The sequence below is a fragment of the Typopeltis vanoorti genome, chromosome 8 (genome assembly GCF_054136105.1).
Source record: "Typopeltis vanoorti isolate ZY-2024b chromosome 8, IOZ_Tvanoo_1.0, whole genome shotgun sequence".
Classification (NCBI taxonomy): domain Eukaryota; kingdom Metazoa; phylum Arthropoda; class Arachnida; order Uropygi; family Thelyphonidae; genus Typopeltis; species Typopeltis vanoorti.
Window position 1 is genome coordinate 127,383,604 of NC_143556.1, and position 21,834 is coordinate 127,405,437.

Below are 21,834 nucleotides of genomic sequence, written 5' to 3' on the forward strand. Positions count from 1 at the left end.
ACAGATCCGATGGTCTACGTCCTTCCCCCTTGTGGGAGATAGTACTCTAAATCAGCAAATATTTCCTAACTTGTAATTGTATACACATATATATATATTGAAAAAAAAAATTTTTTTTTTTAATAAATTGAGGAAATTTAATCTTTAGGTGGTGCTTTGTGAATATAACAGCTATTGTTTAATTAGCCTTTGTGCCTGTACTTATGATGCCTGTGATACTCAGGTGAAAATTCTACGAATAAAGAATAATTTACTTGAGTTAATTCCGTTATTATAATAGTAAGTAACATGATGCATGATTTAATATCAGATAACAATTGTGAAAGTAAACCGACAGGCAGTGGACAAAGTATGGAAAAGTAAATCATTGAGCCCTCCCACAAAGTTGCGACTACTGGAAAAATTCATATTCACAAGCACTGTCTATGGTTGTGATATGAGTGATGGTCAGTGATTCGGCGAGATGAATATTAGCTATCCATGTTATGAAAAGATTCTACTAATTGGTGCAAAGAGAATCTAATGCAAAAAATAATTCAGTGGAAACTACAATTTTTTGATCTGCAGAGTGGATAACGGTAGAAAGATCAAAACCTTGATGCTTCAATAATTCAATGGAAACTACAATTTTTTGAATAGATCTGTAGAGTGGATAACTGTAGAAACATCAAAACCTTGATGCTTGGTACAGTGGACAATATAAACAGAAGAAGATGGCAAAGTGAGATGGATAGATGGTGTGAAAGAGTTTGCAGAATTTGAGTCACTTGGCAGTGGAATGGTGAAACAAGCAGACACCTACAGGCATTGGACCCATGGGCAATGATGATGATGGTGCAGATGAATGGAAGTAATGTCTGGTATGAGTAAGCTTGTGATAAACATCTCGTGTGGAACTTTTCAGAATGTTATTCAGCAGTGGTAGTTTGCTATCTCTTTCAATTTCCAGTGTGAATTTTATTTTTTGGGTGAAGTAAGGAAACCGTTTAACTCAGCAATGCTGTTTCCAAATAATGAAAATGTCGTGAATAGGTTCCTGGCACTAGCCAGGAACCTATTTATTCAAAATTTTCCATGAAAAGATCATATATATGTACAATCAGCAGTCATATATATATATATATATAGATATCTATATCTATATATATATATATATATATATATATATATACGTGGGCTGTTCAATAAGTAATAAGACTAATTTTACTGTGGCGAAACCACTCATCACAATATTAATTTCTGTGGAATAAAGAAATATTGCTGTCTGTATTGACAAAAGAGGTTGATAGATGGTGTATATGGGCTGATGTGCCAGAGTGTCACGTGACTAAACGCAAGCTTGTTTCGGCACGCCTACAAGGCGCGACCAGTCTTCGAAATGGAAGTGTCCTTGGAGCAGCGTTATGCGATTAAATTTTGTGTGCGTTTGCAAAAATCGCAATCGGACACTTTTAACATGATATGCAAAGCTTTCCACAATGAAGCAATGTCGAGGGCAAGTGTTTTTTGCTGACATAAAACTTTTAAGGAAGGAAGGCAAAATGTGGAAGATCTTGAACGTGAGGGAAGACCTTCAACGTCCATCACAGAGACAATGATCAACACAGCAGCGATTATCATCAAGCACGTCAAAAGGAAGCATCCATTGCTGAAGAATGGCTCTTATTGCACCACGATAATGCAAGGCCACACATTGCTGGTTGTGTAGTGGACGTTTTGCAGAAGAACAACACAGATATCCTACCACATCCTCCATACAGTCCTGATCTCGCACTGTGCGATTTCTGGCTGTTTCATCAGCTCAAGAAACCACTAAGAGGCCGCCATTTCGAAAGCAACAAAGCATGTGTAAAAGCTGCGGATGCGGTTTTGAAAGAACTCTCAAAACGGACTCTCACATGTGTTTAAGAAGTATACGCAATGTTGGGACAAATGCATCGCGTCTCACGGTAGTTACTTCGAAAAAGACCATGTAAATGATGAAAATTAAAGGTAATCTGTTTTTTTTTCTGTATAAATAGTCTTATTACTTATTGAACAGCCTACATAGCTAGTTCTAACCAGCATCACTTTTTATTTTATACATACATATATATATATATGGGGTGCTTAAGGGTCAAAGCTGTATAACTGAGAGGAGACCTCCACATAGCCTTTAAAGGAATGCGGAGAACCGACCAGGGCTTCTGACCTAATGTCCAATCCTCACCTTCTCATGGTGCACCCTGTTGGGTATCTGCTTGGATACTGAACGGACAAGGATGGGCTGGCAATTTGGGATTTAGCCGACCAAATTGTATTCTTATTGGTTAAACCAAAATATAGAATGATGGTACAACATGACAAAATTTCATGCCGGCTGGGGCATCGCCCGGTTAAACAAGGCCCCCGTTGTTTTTGCCAGGGTACCAGGGCGAACAGCGAAAAGTCAGCTACTGGAACAAATCTGAAAATAAACATTAACTCAACATCACCAGAGTTAAAGATCGGTACTATCAACGTAAGAAGCCTGAATGGCAAAGAAATAGAGCTAGCTGAGGAATTAGATAAGTACCAGATCGACATAATAGGGGTGACTGAAACAAAAAAGACCAAAACTGGTGAGATCTTTCTGAGCAACAAATACAAAATGTTATATTCAGGCAATGACAATCAAGGAAAAGGAGTAGCCATAGTATTCAACACAAAATACGAGGCTAATCTTCTTGAATGGCAGTCAGTCTCAAGTAGAGTAATGTCGGCAAATATGAGAATGGGGAACTGGACAATGAGACTTTATTGTGCTTATGGTCCCACAGAAGGTTCTACTAAGGTAGAAGTGGAGGAATTTTTTGAGGCTTTAGAAAAAGCAACTGACACAATGAAAAAGGAAAAGTTGGTCCTTGTTGGGGATCTAAATAGCAGAGTAGGAAATGATTGTGAGACATACAAAAATATTTTGGGAAAATTTGGAGAAAAGAGCAAAGCTAATAATAATGGCAAATATCTGTTGGATTTCTGCTCAGGACATGGACTGGTTATTACTAACACCATGTTCCAACATAAAAATGTGCACAAATTCACATGGAGAGAAGAGGCTAGGAATAAGAAAAGACTCATTGACTATGTTATTGTTGATAGTGATGTTTTCTCCCTGGTGCAGGACACCAGAGTGTACAGAGGATTTGAAATTGGAAGTGATCACTATTTAGTCTTGAGTAGGATAAAATTAAATTTCATATTGAAAAGAATAACATGTAAGAAAGTTTTAAAGCGAATAAAAGTTGAGCAACTCTCAGATGTGAACTGTAGGCTAAAATACACAAAGATTATTGAAGAAAAAATCAAAGAGTTTGAGAACAGGAATCAAACCTTGGAGATTCAGTGGCAAACTCTGAAGTAAACATTGATTGATTCTGCCAGAGAGGCATGTGGTGAGGTTATCTGTAAGGATAAAAAAATCAGAACTCCCTGGTGGACACAGGAAGTTAAAGAGGCAGTGAAGGAAAAGAAGAAAGCATACCAAAAGTTCCTGTCAAATAATTCAGCTTGTGCTCTTAGAGAATATAGAGACAAATGCAAGAATGCTAAACACTGTGTAAAACTAGCTAAACAAAAGTCATGGGAGGACTTTGGCAAAAATATAGAAAATAAATATCAAGAAGGTGGCAAAATATTCTGGAGGTTGTTGAAGAAGCTTAAGAAGCTAATTCCATTTACAGCACTCTTTAAAAGAGTGCTGTAAATGGAATTAGAGATGATAAAGGTGACATGAAAACGGGAGAAAAAGATATCCTTGAAGTATGGAGTAATTACTTTGAAAAACTGCTAAATGAAACAAGCAGTGATGACAGCACAGTGATAAAAAACACTGACCAGGCATGCAGTCAGGAATACATATACATACTAGAAGTAGAAAAAGCCATCAAAGGCTTGAAATGTGGAAAGGCAGCAGGAGTAGATGATATTCGACCAAAAATGCTGAAGTATGGTGGTATAAGAGTCTTACAGTGGCTGCACTGCATAGTTCAGAAAGCCTGGACAGAGGAACGAATTCTCGATGATTGGAGTAGAGCTCTCATAGTACCCATATATAAAAAGGGAAATAAAACTGCATGTGAGAATTACAGAGGTATTTCCCTACTAAGTGTTCCTTGCAAGATCTATGCAAGTATACTTGAGAAACGGTTGAGAAGAATTGTGGAAGAACAAGCTGGATTCAGGCCAAATAGAGGCTGTCAGGATCAGATCTTCACTTTACGACAAATAGTCGAGAAAGAATGGGAATATAACAAAGATCTGTATTTAAGTTTTGTCGATCTGGAAAAGGCGTATGACAAGGTGCCAAGAGAGAAGCTATTCAATACGCTACAGTTATATGGTGTCACTGGTGCGTTATATCAAGCAATACTTAGTCTTTATTTGAGTTGTGAGTCAGCAGTTCGAATTGAAGGAAGTACAGGAAGATGGTTTAAGGTTAAATCTGGTGTGAGACAAGGATGTACATTATCCCCTCTGTTATTCATTATCTATATGGATCACATTATGAAGGAATGTGGTATTAAACCTGATATCAAAATTGGAGATGTTAATGTCAGCTCTTTGCTTTATGCGGATGATGTTATACTTCTAAATAAATCCGCTACAAATCTGCAAGATTCTCTGACTAAATTGAATAGCTGTTGTAATAGATATGGTATGAAGGTCAGCAATAAAAAGACAAAGACAATGAAAATAGGCAGAATCATTGAAAATGTCAACTGTGTTGTGAATGGAGAACCTGTGGAACAAGTAAAACATTTCAGCTACTTAGGCACAATTTTTACTGAAGATGGTAAACTAAATATAGAAATAGACAACAGAATCAGCAAAGCTGGTATCGTGGGAAGTCAATTGAATAAATTCATATGGAATAAGAAAGAAATTAGTCGGAACACTAAATTAGCTGTATACAAGACTGTGTTCAAACCAATTTTAACTTATGGATCTGAGAGCTGGGTCAGAAGTAAAACACTTGACCAAAGACTAGAGACCGCAGATATGAGAGTCCTGAGAAAGATTAGAGGCGTGAACAGATGGCATCAATGGCAATATCATATTAAAAATGAGGATATTAGGAAAGAACTTGACATTGTCAGCATCCAGGAATGCGTTAGCAGAGCTAATCTCAGATGGTATGGTCACTTAAATAGAATGGGAGAGGAAAGATTAGCAAAACAAGTGTTCTCTGCCAGGTTGGCAGGAAAACGACCCAGAGGAAGACCAAGATATAGGTGGATTGATACGGTACAAAGTGCCTTAGACGATAGAAATATAAGATCTGATAATGTTGGAGTCTTTACAAGTAACAGACTGATTTGGAGGAAAATTGTAGATAGGAAGTTAGTAATGATGTAATTTTTTCATGTAGTACTGTCATATCCTGTACACCCCTTGAGGGTACATGGCAGGAATTTGATGATGATGATGATGATGACATGTTCTTTCTGTCTTATTTCCAGGCTTCTCGAAGTTTGTAGGAAAGACCGCACATGCATGGAATATTATACACACGATATTTATAAAATGGAACACTGTCTTTAGGAGATCTTAGAACCTGTCTGATGCTAGTAGTTGGTTTAAATACAACCTTGATGTTATGGGCCTTTAACAGTCTTGCAATTTTGGTGGAAATTGAACCCATAAAGGGGATGACTGCTATTGAAATTTGCTGGGAGACTGTTCTTTCTTGTTGGTTATCTTTATATAGAAATTTGTTGATGATATTTCGAGAATGACCATTTTGCAATAATGTTATAGCGATTTGAGACAGTTCTGTTTGAACTACTTTGTCGGAGATAAAGTTTCTAGCTCGATTTCTCAACATGTGGATGATGCTTTGTTTATGTGACCTATGATGGTTTGAAGAGTAATGTAGATATTGTCCAGTGTCCATAGGTTTTTTGTAAATGGACAGTTTGATATTGTTACCTTGTCTTTTAACTAGTATGTCCAAGAAGGGTAGCTGTTTGTTGTTTTCTACTTCTAGAGTAAATTTTATTGTGGAGTGCATTGATTCTATTGACAAACATATGTAGGTTTTCCATGTTGTCTTGCCATATGATGAAGATATTGTCTACATATCTCCACCATATTGAAGGTTTAGGAGTAATGCTGGTAAAGATTTAATTTTCAAATTTCTCCATGAAAAGGTCTGCGACAGAGGGCTGCCCATGGCTAGGCCTTCTAATTGTTTCTATACCTTGTTGTTAACTTTGAAGAAATTTGATTGTAGGCAATGCTTGAACATCTTGTAATATCAGCAGGAAAGAGATCTTTGATAATGTTCATGACTTCTTCTACTTTTACATTCATGAACAAGGATACTACGTTTAGACTGGCCATTATGTCTGTTTGTGTTATCATCACGTTTTTGAGTTTGTCAACAAAGTGTTGAGAATTTTTTATGTAGGATTCTGTTTGTGTAATTTTTCCCTTAAGTAAGTTCGCTAGGTGCTTAGCTAATAGGTAAGTGGAGGAGGACCTGCCATCCACAATCAGACAAAGTGGCACTTCTTCCTTATGCACTTTAGATGCCCCATACAGTCTAGGAGTAATGGAATGTGAGGATTTAAGTTTTCTTTTTAGTTCTTCAGGCCAAAGTATTCATGTTACGGATCAGGAAGTTTGTCTCATTATGGTTCTTCACGGTAGGATCTTTGTTGAGGATTTTGTACGTGGAACTGTCTGATAGTAAGTCCTTTATCTTCTTGAAATAGTCTTTTGAGTTTAGGATGGCGGTGGCATTCCCCTTGTCTGCTTTAGTTATTATTATTTCTTTGTTCTTCCTCAAGTTCTGAATAGCTTTCCTATCAGGAGTGGTATTCAGTTTTGGTTGTTTTGCTTTTGCTAGGATGATCGTGCTTTGGAATCTAATATCGTTGGCTACAACTTGTGGTAGTGGGTAGAGACTTTTTTTCAATTCCACACATAAAGTCCATTTTAGGAATGTAATTTGGAGTGATTGAAAAGTTAAAACCTTTCTTTAGTATATCTGATTCATGTTTCGAAAGGCAGTGATTCGACATGTTGAAAATCACTTTGTTATCTGGGAGGCCTTTGTGTGTCTGGTATTTTTTCTTGTAAAGTTTTTCAAATTTTCTAATTTGTTTGGCTTTATTTAAGGAAGTTTTTTCGTAGCTCTATTCTATCATGTGGTCTGTATTATTCCAGGTCGTGTAATCTAGACTATTAGAAATGTCATCAAAATAGTTGCAGCAATTAACATCACTTATATTCATTTCATACCTGATGTGTTGGATTCTTTCTCTGAGTAGTGCCAATGAAGTCCTTTGGTAAATTCTTTTGGCTTATATGGATTGAATATGTCCTTTGAATATATCCAAGTGTGAGCAAACTTTTGGCAACTCCTATAGGTAAGGATGACCTCTTCTATTGCTTCTGCCTTGGTATCTCCACTCTGGACCTGGCTCCCACTGACGATACCTCATTAAAGGTCGAAACCGGTATGGGTAATGCCCCCCCCCCTTAATGCATAGCAGTATACATGTCCGCAAGGAGATGTGCTGTGCATTATGGGAGATACTGAGACAAGGAGTTGAGATCTTGATCCACCTTTGCTGCGAGTTGCCCGGTGTTGTTGTACTACTTTACCTCAGTTCTGAAGATATTTTCAGGCACTAACTTTGTTTGCTCACACTTGGATAAAGGATTAAACTAAATTTATTATAGTCTAACCAAATGAAAAATAAACCTTCAGTAAGTAGTGTTCTGTGTAATTCAAAGATAGGATAGTTTTTTTATAGTTGGATGTTTGAATGTGTAGTTATTTGATTTTTTGGTGTAATTAAGCTTTTTTTTTTTTAAGTTTTCTGTTTATTGCAGATAAAAGAGATTGCAAAGTAAATCATGATCTTGAAGGGGTGAGTATTAAAAAAAACAATTCCACTTAAAAAAAAGTAGTTTAGTCAGTGATATTGCAGTTATTGTCCAACAAATAACCAAACTACATAAGTTAACCAATCCCTGGATGGATTGGCATGTCTACTGATTCCTGAAACTGCACATTAATTTAATGGTACACTCAATTAACTGATTAGGAAAATTGGTTTCCCAAAGTAAATAGGTAAACTAAGAGATTATTTACTGTAATTAATATCAGGAAATTAAATTTATCTCTAAAGCTTATTATTGAAATTGAATGATATATAAAAAATTTTAGCTTTCTTTCAGCATAATAAGCACTGTACACTGTCGCCATCACCATTTTCTAGTGTGTATCTTAGAGATGGAATAACTTATTAAGAAAACTACATTGATCAAACCTATAAGCAAACTATCAAAAGCACATCTGCAGGCATTCTTGTCGAAAGGCTTAGACGTTGGTTATGCATTTTTTACTAAATAATTTAAGGAAATTACGTCAACTAGGATATACATTAAATACATAGAAAACCTTACACTTAAACACACTGACATAATGGTCAGTTTTGATATCTATTCACAAATGTCCCACTCAAACGTCCCTTAGAGCTAATCCAAGCTAAATTTCCTCCCAATATCACAGCCCTGTTTCAGTTCACAATGAACTCAGGCTGTTTTGTTTGGCAAGGAAAATTCTACAAACAAATAGAGGGGACAGCCATGGGTTCTCCACTCTCCCCACCCTTGGCCAACTTTTATATGGAGACTTGAAGAGAAAGCCTTAACCTCTGCCCCACAAAAACCAACCATTTGGCTTCGCTATGTTGATGTGTTCGCTTTTTGGCCACATGGCTCCGATGCACTCCTCTCCTTCCTAACACACTTAAACAACCAACACCCCAGAATCAAATCCACCCTGGAAGAGGAAAAAAACACCTGCCTTCCTTTCTTAGACACACTAGTCACCCACCAGCCTGATGGAACCTTGGTTTTCTCAGTCTATAGAAAACCCACCCATACAGGCAGATACATTCACCAACAATCCCACCACCCCTCCTCGCAACAATATGGAGTCATTAAGACACTACACAACAGGGCTAAACTTATCTATTCAAATGACAATGCCCTAACCACAGAACTAAACCATATTCTCAACACTTTTTCAGCCAATGGCTATCCCCCCCCCCAAAAAAAATCCAAAAAATATTGAAACCAGTAAACCACACCTCTCACAACAAGGATTACTCTAAATCCATCACCATACCCTATATCCGAGGCACCTTGGAAAAAATTACAAAAATCCTAAATAAACATGACTTCTTGTTACAGACCATATAAAAAATTGGCATCCCTTATCTGCTCTATTAAAGACCCCCCCCCCCCCCCCAAGACCTACCAGGTGTATACCAGGTCCCTTGTAGCTGTAAGCTGTCCTACTTTGGCCAAACAGGCAGGACAGCAAATATCAGAATTTCAGAACACAAGGACTACATCTGGTTTCACCAATACAGCCACTCTGGTCTTGCTGACCATGCGCTGGATACCTGCCATAGAATACGGTGGAAGAAAGCCACGATAATACACCGTAGTAAATACAAATATGAAAGGCTTTTCATGGAATCAGCTTCAGCCCTCAGAAACAATCCAAACCTCAACAAATTTGGCTGCATGAGACTGCCTCAAATTTGGGAAACCTACATCAGAAGACCTTCAGCCCATTCGCCCAAGAATACCAATATTGTCTGCTAGGGGACACCATCAGGACTTTAGGAGAAATGATAGTTTCCTGCTTCTTCCTCACTTACTGTTTGTTGTGCCTGGGTGCATGTGTCTTGTTCTTAAGTTTCTTGAAAATGGCAACGTGACGTTGCCAAAATATTGAAGTATATTAAAATTTATTTTAATGTATATCCTAGTTGACGTTGTAATTTCCTTAAATTATTTAGTAAAAAATCTAATCTGCAGGCAAGAGTAACTAACAATGAGAAACGCAACAACCAAAAGAAAATCAGAATACAAAATACAAGAAAAACCGAAATAGCAGTCCACACCCTTGAACAGAAGCATATCCCCCAAATCGACAAAGCCATAATAATAGACATACAAGAAAACGAAACAGTGCTTAAAATATCGGAAACGATAGCTATAAAATGTGACAAAAACTCAAAAGTCCACTGCCCCTACATACTCTCCATGAGTTGGAAGTTCCAAAACATAAAAATTAGGTCACGACTCTGACCAATCAAGAAAACAACACAGCTACAATAAAGACAAAAATGCCAAGCCGGCATGAGTGAGCCATAGCTTCCACTTCCCTCCCGAGCTCCAAAGATGACTCACTGTCAAAACGGCTCACACTCCGTTACTCTCACCCTTGATCCTATCATATATCTTTCTCCTTCCCCAAAAATTTCTATCTCTCACTTCCCTCCCAAAGAATTCCCTACCCACCCTTACAAAACCAAGGTTTTTATTTTTAAAATTCACACACCTCTTCCCTCACTAATAAATCTCCCACGTCTCTCTATCCTCCACATTTCCAACCCCCTTCCTTTCAGTCATACGTCAACAGCATATAAATGTATATCGCTATACTCCAGATGCTGCTGAATAAGAAGACAACCAGCAACATCCTATGAAGTTTTGTCCGAATTATTCTTTCTATATATTCTTCCTGTATCTGTCTTTAAAACATCAATAATGCCCTAAAAATTGAATAAAAAGCCAATGGCATTACAAAAAAAAAGGGTACTTCTATACAATCATCATCAAATTCCTGACATTTACGCTCAAGAGGTGTACAGGATATGATAGTACTACATGAAACATTTACATCATTACTAACTTCTATCTATGATTTTCCTTCAAATCAATCTGTTACCTGTCAAGGCTCCAACATTGTCAGATCTTATATTTCTATCTTCTAAGTCACTTTTTACTGTATCAATCCACCTATATGTTGATCTTAATCTTGGTCTTTTCCTGCCAAACTGGCACAGAACACTTGTTTTGCTAATCTTTCCTCTCCCATACCACCTGATCATTCTCAAGTTCTTTCCTAATATCCTCCTTTTCAATATGATATTGCCATTGATGCCATCTGTTCGTGCCCCTAATCTTTCTCAGGACTCATATCTGTGGTCTCTAGTCTTTGGTCAAGTGTTTTACTTCTAACCCAGCTCTCAGATCCACAAGTTAAAATTGGTTTGAACACTGTCTTGCATACAGCTAATTTAGTGTTTTGACTAATTTCTCTCTTATTCCATATAAATTTATTCAGTTGACTTCCTACCATACCGGCTTTGTTGATTCTATTGTCTATTTTTATATTTAATTTACCATCTTCAAAAATTGTGCCTAAGTAGCTGAAATGTTTTACTTGTTCTGTAGGTTCTCCATTCACAATGCAGTTGATATTTTCAGTGCTTCTGCCTATTTTCATTGTCTTTGTCTCCTTTTGATTGACTTCTAATTGATTGACTAATTTGATTAACTCCTAAACAAAAATAAGCCATAAAAATAATATTTACTTAGAAGAGTAACACGGAAATTTTTCCAGAAATAATACCTATAAGAGCAACTAATTTAAATCATAAATAGCATTGAATATTAAGAGCATAAAATCATATTATTTGAGTAAAATTTGTATGTAGTGTGCTACCAATTTTACTCAAACAGCTTGATATGTGGTGCTTATGGGTCAAAGCTGTGTAACTGAGAGGAGATCTCCACATAACCTTTAAGGGAATGTGGAGAACCAATCGGGGCCTCTGACCTAATTGTGAACAAACGAAGATGGGCTGGCAATTTGGGATTTAGCCAACCAAATTGTATTCTTATATTTGATATATATTGATATTTTCCCACAAATATATATCAGAATATTTGTGGGCAAATATCAGAATGGAGAACTGGACAATGATGTGATATATTGTTGTTTCTTTAAATTCTTATTAAATCCTATTAAATCTTTGTCTGTTGCATCTTTGTAAAATATTTACTTTCTTTGCTTTTCCCTTTATCTATTCTATCTATCTATCTACTTCCCTACTTAAATTTATTCTTGCACCCCCCCCCCCTTTTCTGTAGCTAGATAGAGCTCGTGTAATGTCTATCTAATGTAACAGTCCCTGAGCAATCGTGCAATATCAATTAAGAAATTTATTTATTCGTAACGACTGCACCACTTAATTGACCCTTTTATGTTTGAAAGTCAGGGTGAGGGGAAAACAAAAATAAATTAATACTTCTATACAATTTCTTTACATGCAAGTCGTAGCTCGTAACTTTATTCTATTCCCGCACGTTCGTTAATATTTTTGGGATAGTGCATTTGCTAAAAAATGAGAACCAGGTAATTAAAACAAAAACATGTTTATTATCAAACTAAAGGATATAACACAAAACACATAAAAGTTAATAAAAGAATTACTTAATCTAAAGCACTTTAACACACAAAGACAACTTGCTACCTAAGCAACAGAAACTATAGTGCATTCACTATCAGAAAATTTATTTTTCTGTGAAATAACAGCGTCTTCTATGACACCACTTGGCCTGCAAGCATGCATAAATATTCCAAGAAGGATCACTTTAACTTTCTTCCAACACATTTAATACTTAATTGATACACTTTCAGATACTATCACAAGCAACTTATGAATTAGACATACTTAGCAATACATACTCTTCCCTTAATTCAACTTCAATTTAACTGCCAGTTAACAAGTAACCTCTCTCAATCTTTTATGATCTCGAGTTACATTCACATAACATATTACAACAAAATAATGGCTTACTTGCTACATTCTTGAGAGGAAAGTCCGATTTACATTCTGTAACACACGTTGAGACTGGAGCGTCTTCCGTCCAGTTAATCCTTGAGAGTTTTCTTTCGTCGGACACGCTGGGGGTTCTGCCGTAGCTACCCGGAACCTAGAAAGAGAGTGAGCTGGCATCGGTGGCGGGAAGAACGATCCTCCTGGATTCAGGGAAGGAACTCCTGTAGAAGTGGTAGGTGAAGAGCCAAGCAAGAGACCAAGGACCAAAAAGCCCAGAACCACATGCTGCATTGCCTTTTATTCAATTTTCAGTCCTTTGTTCTTAAGTAATAGTATTCCAGGATTAGCCAGAAGCAATGAAAGAATTGACGTCATCGCTGGCCCGAGACCTTACGATTTTGGTTGTATTCAGCTCTAATCTGGCTTAACTCCTATTAAGCTTTTACAAACGTCTAAAGTGCAGGCGCATTCTAATAGTAATTTATTTTTTTTATTTTTACATCTTGCTAAGCACAATTTTTTCTTATTAATTCAGACAAAAAAAATTGGAAAATCTTTAGCGAAAATTCACTAAAAAAATTTCTCGTGAGATTTTATAATGAGACTTATTTGTGCTTATAGTCCCACAGAAGGTTCTACTAAGGTAGAAATGGAGGAATTTTTTGAGGTTTTAGAGAAAGCAGCTGACACAATGAAAAAAGAAAAATTGGTCCTTATTGGAGATCTAAATAGCAGATTAGAAAATGATTGTCAGACATACAAAAATATTTGGTACAATCTTTTTTTAATTACTAATACAATGTTCCAACATAAAAATGTGCACAAATTCACATGGAGAGAAGAAGCAAGGAATATGAAAAGTCTCATTGACTATGTTATTATTGATAGTGGTTTTTTAAATTGGAAGCGATCACCATTTAGTCTTGAGCAGGATAAAATTGAATTTCATACTGAAAAGAAGAGCACATAAGAAAGTCTTAAAGCGAATAAAAGTTGAGGCTCTCAGATGTGAACTGTAGACTAAAATACAGAAAGATTATTGAAGAAAAAATTTGAGTTTCAGAACAGGAACCAAACCTTGGAGATTCATTGACAAACCCTGAAGAAAACATTGATTGATTCAGCCAGAGACGCATGTGGTGAGGTTGTCTGCAAGGATAGAAAAATCAGAACTCCATGGTGGACACAGGAAGTTAAAGAGGCAGTGAAGGAAAAGAAGAAAGCATATCAAAAGATCCTGTCGGATAAGTCAGCTTGTGCTCTTAGAAAATACAGAGACAAATGTAAGAAATCTAAACACTGAGTACTAGCTAAACAAAAGTCATGGAAAGACTATGGTAAGAACATAGAAAATAAATATCAAGAAGGTGGGAAAATATTTTGGAGACTGTTGAAAAAGCTTGGAGGAAAGAGTGCATTAAAAGGAATTAGAGATGATGAGATATAAATTAGAGGTGACATGAAAACTGAAGAAAAAGATATCCTTGATGTATGGAATAATTACTTCGAAAAATTGCTAAATGAAACAAGCAGTGACAGCACAGTAGTAAAAAACACTCAACAGGCATGCAATCAGAAATTCATATCCATACTTGAAGTAGAAAAAGCCATCAAAAGCCTGAAATGTGGAAAGGCAGTGGGAGAATATGATATTTGACCAGAAATGCTCAAGTATGGAGGTATAAAAGTCTTGAAGTGGCTGCACTGCACAGTCCAGAAAGCCTGTCCAGATGCGAGTACAGCTCTCATAGTCATATGTATAAAAAAAAAGGAGATAAAGCTGAATGTGAGAATTACAGAGTTATTTCCCTACTGAGCATTCCTGGTAAGATTTATGCAAATATACTTGAGAAATGGTTGAGAAGGATTGTGGAAGGAAAGCTTGGTGAAAAACAAGCTGGATTGAGGCCGAATAAAAGCTGTCAGTATCAGACTTTCAGTTTATGACAAATAGTTTAGAAATCGTGGGAATATAACAAGGATCTATATTAAGTTTTGTAGACCTGCAAAAAGCATATGACAAGGTACCAAGAGAAAAGCTATTCAAAACGCTACAGTTATATGGTGTCAGTGGAGCATTGTATCAAGCAATACTTAGTCTTTGAGTTGTAAGTCAGTAGTTAGAATTGGAAGAAGTACAGGAAAGATAGTTTACTGTTAAATCTGGTGTCGGATGAGTATGTACATTATCCCTTCTGTTATTCATTATCTATATGGATCACAGTGTGAAGGAAAGCTGTATGAAACCTGGTATCAAAATTATAGATGTTAATCTCAGCTCTTTACTATATGCAGATAATGTTATACTTTAAAATAAATCCAGTACAAGTCTGCAAGAATTGGCAGAAACATTGAAAACATCAACTATATCCTAAATGGGAAATCTGTAGAACAAGTAAAACATTTCAGCTATTTAGGCACAATTTTAAGTGAAGGTGGTAAATTAAATATCAAAAATAGACAACAGAATAAGCAAAGTGGTTTTAGTAGAAATGCCACTAAATAAATTTATATGGAATAAGAGGGAAATTAGTCAAAAACACTGTATACAAGACAGTATTCAAACCAAATTTAACTTATGCATCTGAGAGCTGGATTAGAAATACAATGCATGATCAAAGCACTAGAGACCATAGATATGAGAGTCCTAAGAAAGATTAGTCTCATGAACAGATGTCATTAATGACAATATCATATTAAAAATGAGGATATTAGGAAAGAACTTGACATTGTTAGCATCCAGTAATGTTTTAGCAGAGCTAATCTCAGGTGGTATGGTCACTTAAACAGAATGAGAGAAGAAAGATTGGCAAAACAAGTATTCTCTGCCAGATTGGCTGGAAAACCAAGGAAGACCAAGATATAGGTGGATTGATAGAGTAAAAAGTGCCTTAGAAGACAGAAATATAATATCTGATAATGTTGGAGTATTTGCAGATAACAGCTTGATTTGGAGGAAGATTTTTGACAGGAAGTTGATAATGATGTAAATTTTTCATTTAGTACCATCATACACCCTCTGTCCAAAAAGAAACCAAACTTTTCAAAAATAGAAGAAACTAGTGGCACTACCTGTTGTATCTTTTTTTGTCGAAAGCGGCAATCTTCATTAGTGTTGTGTCAACTGTTTATGACATTTGTTTCATTAGAAGCCTAGTTATAGTGCCAAGAGTGACAGTGTGTTTTGATGAATGGTCGGAAAATGAGTTTCAAACAGAGAGCTGCTATTGACTTTTGCGTTAAACTTGGTTAAAGTTTTACTGAAATGCGTGAAATGCTTCAAAAAACGTACAGTGATGAATGCTTATCCCATACTCAAGTTTACAAGTGGTTTAGGTGATCTGAAAGTTGTGAGACGCTCGAGGACAACGAAAAGCCAGACCATCCAAAAACTGGACTGAATGAAGTCAACATCCAAAAAGTGCATGATTTGATCAAAGAAAACCTGAAATCTTCTGTGAAATTGATTGAAGATGAATTGGGAATTCCAAAATCAACTGTGCACAACATTTTGACCGACAGTTTGGGTCTTCTTAAATTGAATTCGTGATTTGTTCCCCACAAGTTGACCTACGACCAAAAAAGTATCGAATTGAACACTTCAAGGACCTCATTAAAACTTCTTGTAAGGACTCAAACTTCCTTGAAATGATTGTTACTGGTGATGCAATGTGGTGTTTTGAGTATGAGCCCGAAACAAAGCTCCAGAGTGCTGAGTGGAGACCACCAGAAGAGCGGCATCCAAAAAAAAGTCGCTTGGAGAAGTTGAAAGTAAAGACAATGCTGATTTGTTTCTATGATTCCAAGGGTCTATCCACAAAGAATTCGTTCCACCTGGCCAAATGGACAATGTTGAGTTTTATCTCGAAGTTTTGAAGCAACTGATAGCAAGAATTCGTCGTGTACGGCATGAATATCGTGATGGCCGACCATTCGTCAAAACACACTGTCACTCTTGACACTATACTCAGCTTCTAATGAAACAAATGTCATAAACAGTTGACACAACACTAATGAAGGTGGCTGCTTTTGACAACAAAAAGATACAACAGGTGGAGCCACTAGTTCTATTTTCAAAAAGTTCGGTTTCTTTTTGAATAGAGGGTGTAATATCCTGTATGCCTCTTGATGGTACATGTCAGGAATTTGATGATGATGAAGAGCAGCTTGATACCTGGATACGAGCTTGATCTCATTGGAATTCATTGTGTGATCAGTGGCAATAACTGTCTTATGGAAAATGCATTGTCTTGTTGCATCTATGGAAGTCCAACATAATGAAAATATCATCATTACTTCAACACTTTTCTTAATTTTTCTATTATTTTATTGTTTTTATGTGAATCCTATCCATGCACGAGAGAGAGAGAGAGAGAGTAGAGGCAAGGAATAAGAAAACTCATTGATTGTTATTGTTGATAGAGATGTTTTCCCACTGGTGCAGGACACCAGAGTATACAGAGGATTTGAAATGGGAAGTGATCACCATTTAGTCTTGAGCAGGATAAAATTGAATTTCATATTGAAAAGAAGAACATGAAAGAAAATTTTAAGAAGGGTAGTGGCCCTTCCCTTAATGCATAGCATTATACATATCCACAAGGAGATGCGTCTTGCATTATGGGAGATACTGGGATCGGAGTGATGGGAGCTTGCTCCACCTTTGCTACGAGTTGCCCAGTGTTGTACTATCTTACTCCAGTCTTGAAGATATTTTCAGGTGCAAACTTTGTTTGCTCACACTTGGATAAAGGATTAAACTAAATTTATTATATCTGTATTTAAGTTTTGTAGATCTGGAAAAGGCATATGACAAGGTGCCAAGAGAGAAGCTATTCTAAACGCTACAGTTATATGGTGTCAATGGGGCATTATATCAAGCAATACTTAGTCTTTGAGTTGCATGTCAGCTGTTAGAATTCCAGTAAGTACAGGAAGGTGGTTTAATGTTAAATCTGGTGATAAACAAGGATGTACATTATCCACTCTGTTATTCATTATCTATATGAATCACATTATGAAGAAAAGTAGTATTAAACCTGATTTCGAAATTGGAGATGTTAATCTCAGCTCTTGCTTTATGCGGATGTTGTTATACTTCTAAATAAATCCGCTACAAGTCTGCAAGATTCCCTGACTAAATTGAATAACTGTTGTAATAGATATGGTATTGAAGGTCAGCATTAAAAAGACAATGAAAATAGGCTGAAACATTGAAAATATCAACTGCATTGTGAATGAAGAACCTATAGAACAAGTAAAACATTTCAGCTACTTAGGCAGGATTTTTAGTGAAGATGGTAAATTAAATATGGAAATAGACAACAGAATCAACAAACCTGGTATGGTAGGAAGTCTCTTCTTCTTCCTAACATGGAATTTAGGCCATGTGGCCTGTTCCGGTCTCATGCCATCTCTTTCTTGCTCTTCCGATTCTTCTTTTTCCACTTATTTTGTATCTGTATAATATTTTTGGTAGTTTGCTCTTGTCCATTCGATTTAAATGTTCTAGCCATTTTTGTTTATACTCTCTTATGTAGTAATTAATTGGTTTTATTTTCAGGGATTGTAAGATTTTTTCATTTGTTTTGTGGTCCCACTTGGTATATCCAGCTGTTTTTCTGAGGAACTTCATTTCTGCTGTTTGAATTCGTTTTTCATCTTTCCTTGTCATGGTCCATGTTTCGCTTCCGTATAGTAGAGTTGGTTTTGACAAGACATTATATAGTCTGATTCTAGTCTGTTTTTGTACCAGGGATGGCTTAAATATATTATTTATTATGCCATTTACTTTGAACAAAGTTTGATATTTTAGTGTCTGTCTTTTTCTTCTTCGTATGATAGATCACATCCCAAGTATCTGAAATTGTTTACTTGTTCTAGTATTTTATTATCTATCACTATTTTACTTCTTATTGGGTTTTCTCCTTTGAATGCCATTATTTTTGTTTTTTCTTTGGATATTGTCATATTATAGTGCTTTGAGATGTCATTTAATGATTTTAATGATCTTTGTAAGTCATCTTCTGATGTAGCTAATACTATTTGATCATCTGCAAATAGTAGTGTATCTCTCTTCATTTGCAGAGTCATTTGTATACCAAATGGGTTATGCTGTTTCCAGATTGTTAATATTTCATTTATATATATATTGAAAAGCAGAGGTGAGAGGGGTACATCCTTGTCGTACTCCTCTTGATATATCTTTCCATTCTGAGATGTGTTCTAATTTAACTGCTATTTTATTTCATGTATATATTTCTTGAATAGATTGTAAAAGTTGGTTTGGTATGTTTAAATCGGTTAATATTTTAAACAATTTTTGTCTACTAATTTTGTCAAAGGCTTTTTCATAATCAATAAAGGCCACGTGTGTTTCATTTTGAAATTCTCTTCTCTTTTCTATTAATAATTTTAAAGTAAAAATTGGATCTATGCAGGATCGGCCTTTTCGGAAACCATTTGTTCTTCTAGTAATTTGACTTCTACAATGCTGCTTAGTTTCTCTTTTAATATTCCTGCATATATTTTCTATCCTGTATTCAGCAGGCTAATTCCCCTATAATTATTGCAATTGTCTTTATTTCCTTTTTTATAGATTGGGATAACCAGTGCTTTTTTCCAAGAGTTAGGGGTTTTTCCGGACATCCAAACCATATTAAAAAATTTCAGAAGTCTTTCATTAAATTTTTCACCTGCATTTTTGTATAGTTTTTTATTTATATTGCCTTCTCATGGCGTTTTCCTATTTTTCATCTTCTTTATTATATTTTTCAGTTCTAACATTGTGATATTTTCTACTAGGTCATTCTTCATCATCAAATTCCTGCCGTGTACCCACAAGGGGTGTACAGGATATGATAGTACTACATGAAAAAAACAACATCATTACTAACTTCCTATCTACAATTTTCCTCCAAATCAGTCTGTTACTTGTTAAGACTCCAACATTATCAGATCTTACATTTTTATCGTCTAAGGCACTTTGTACCGTATCAAACCACCTATATCTTGATCTTCCTCTGGGTCGTTTTCCTGCCAACCTGGCAGAGAACACTTGTTTTGCTAATCTTTCCTCACCCATTCTGTTTAGGTGACCATACCACCTGAGATTAGCACTGCTAACGCATTCCTGGATGATGAAAATGTCAAGTTCTTTCCTAATATCCTCATTTTTAATATGATATTGCCATTGATGCCATCTGTTCATGCCTATAATCTTTCTCAGGACTCTCATATCTGCGGTCCCTAGTCTTTGGTCAAGTGTTTTACTTCTGACCCAGCTCTCAGTTCCATAAGTTAAAACTGGTTTGAACACTGTCTTGTATATAGCTAATTTAGTGTTCTGACTAATTTCTCTCTTATTCCATATGAATTTATTCAATTGACTTCCCACCATACCAGCTTTGCTGATTCTGTTGTCTATTTCTATATTTAATTTACCATCTTCAGTAAAAATCGTGCCTAAGTAGCTAAAATGTTTTACTTGTTCCACAGGTTCTCCATTCACAACACAGTTGACATTTTCAATGATTCTGCCTATTTTCATTGTCTTTGTCTTTTTATTGCTGACCTTCATACCATGTCTATTACAACAGCTATTCCATTTAGTCAGAAAATCTTGCAGACTTGTAGCGGATTTATTTAGATGTTTAACATCATCTGCATAAAGCAAAGAGCTGACATTAACATCACCAATTTTGATATCGTGTTTAATAGAACTTTCCTTCATAATGTGATCCATATAGATAATGAATAACAGAGGGGATAATGTACATCCTTGATCTCACACCAGATTTAACATTAAACCATCTTCCTGTACTTGCTTCAATTCTGACTGCTGACTTACAACTCAAATAAAGACTAAGTATTGCTTGATATAATGCCCCATTGACACCATATAACTCCAACGTATTGAATAGCTATTCTCTTGGCACCTTATATGCCTTTTCCAAATCGACAAAACTTAAATGCAGATCTTTGTTATATTCCCATGCTTTCTCGACTATTTGTCGTAGAGTGAAGATCTGATCCTGACAGCCTCTGTTTGGCCTGAATCCAGCTTGTTCTTCACCAAGCTTTTCTTCCACAATTCTTCTCAACTGTTTCTCAAGTATACTTGCATAGATCTGGCCAGGAACACTCAGTAGAAAAATACCTCTGTAATTCGCACATTCAGTTTATTTCCCTTTTTATATATGGGTACTATGAGAGCTCTACTCCAATCATCGGGAATTCGTCCCTCTGTCCATGCTTTCTGAACTATGCAGTGCAGCCACTGTAAGACTCTTATACCACCATATTTCAGCATTTCTGGTTGAATATCATCTACTCCAGCTGCCTTTCCACATTTTAAGCCTTTGATGGCTTTTTCTACTTCAAGTATGGATATGTAATCCTGCCTGCATGCCTGGTCAGTGTTTTTTACCACTGTGCTGTCATCACTGCTTGTTTCTTTTAGCAGTTTTTCAAAGTAATTACTCCATACTTCAAGGATATCTTTTTCTCCAGTTTTCATGTCACCTTTATCATCTCTAACTCCTTTTACAGCACTCTTTTCTCCATTCCTAAGCTTCTTCAACAACCTCCAGAATATTTTGCCACCTTCTTGATATTTATTTTCTATATTCTTGCCAAAGTCCTCCCATGACTTTTGTTTAGCTAGTTTTACACAGTGTTTAGCATTCTTGCATTTGTCTCTATATTATCTAAGAGCACAAGCTGACTTATTTGACAAGAAGTTTTGGTATGCTTTCTTCTTTTCCTTCACTGCCTCTTTAACTTCCTGTGTCCACCAGGGAGTTCTGATTTTTTTATCCTTGCACACAACCTCACCACATGCCTCTCTGGCTGTATCAATCAGAGTTTTCTTCAAGGTTTGCCTCTGAATCCCCAACGTTTTGTTCCTGTTCTCAAACTCTTTCATTTTATCTTCAATAATCTTTGTGTATTTTAGTCTACAGTTCACATCTGAGAGCTGCTCAACTTTTATTCGCTTTAAAACTTTCTTACGTGTTATTCTTTTCAATACGAAATTCAATTTTATCCTGCTCAAGACTAAATAGTGATCACTTCCAATTTCAAATCCTCTGTACACTCTGGTGTCCTGCACCAGGGAGAAAACATCACTATCAACAATAACATAGTCAAT

At 36.1% G+C, this 21,834-nt stretch overlaps 1 protein-coding gene across 2 annotated transcripts in view; it reads left to right on the forward strand.

The window, feature by feature from the left end:
• Positions 1–21,834, forward strand: part of Sas-4 (spindle assembly abnormal 4) — a 527,986-nt gene that overhangs the window by 33,496 nt on the left and 472,656 nt on the right. For both annotated transcript variants that reach the window (XM_090396928.1, XM_090396929.1), the window contains exon 3: positions 7,864–7,901. In XM_090396928.1, the coding sequence (XP_090253054.1) occupies positions 7,864–7,901 (38 nt within the window). The remainder of the gene's footprint in view (positions 1–7,863; positions 7,902–21,834) is intronic.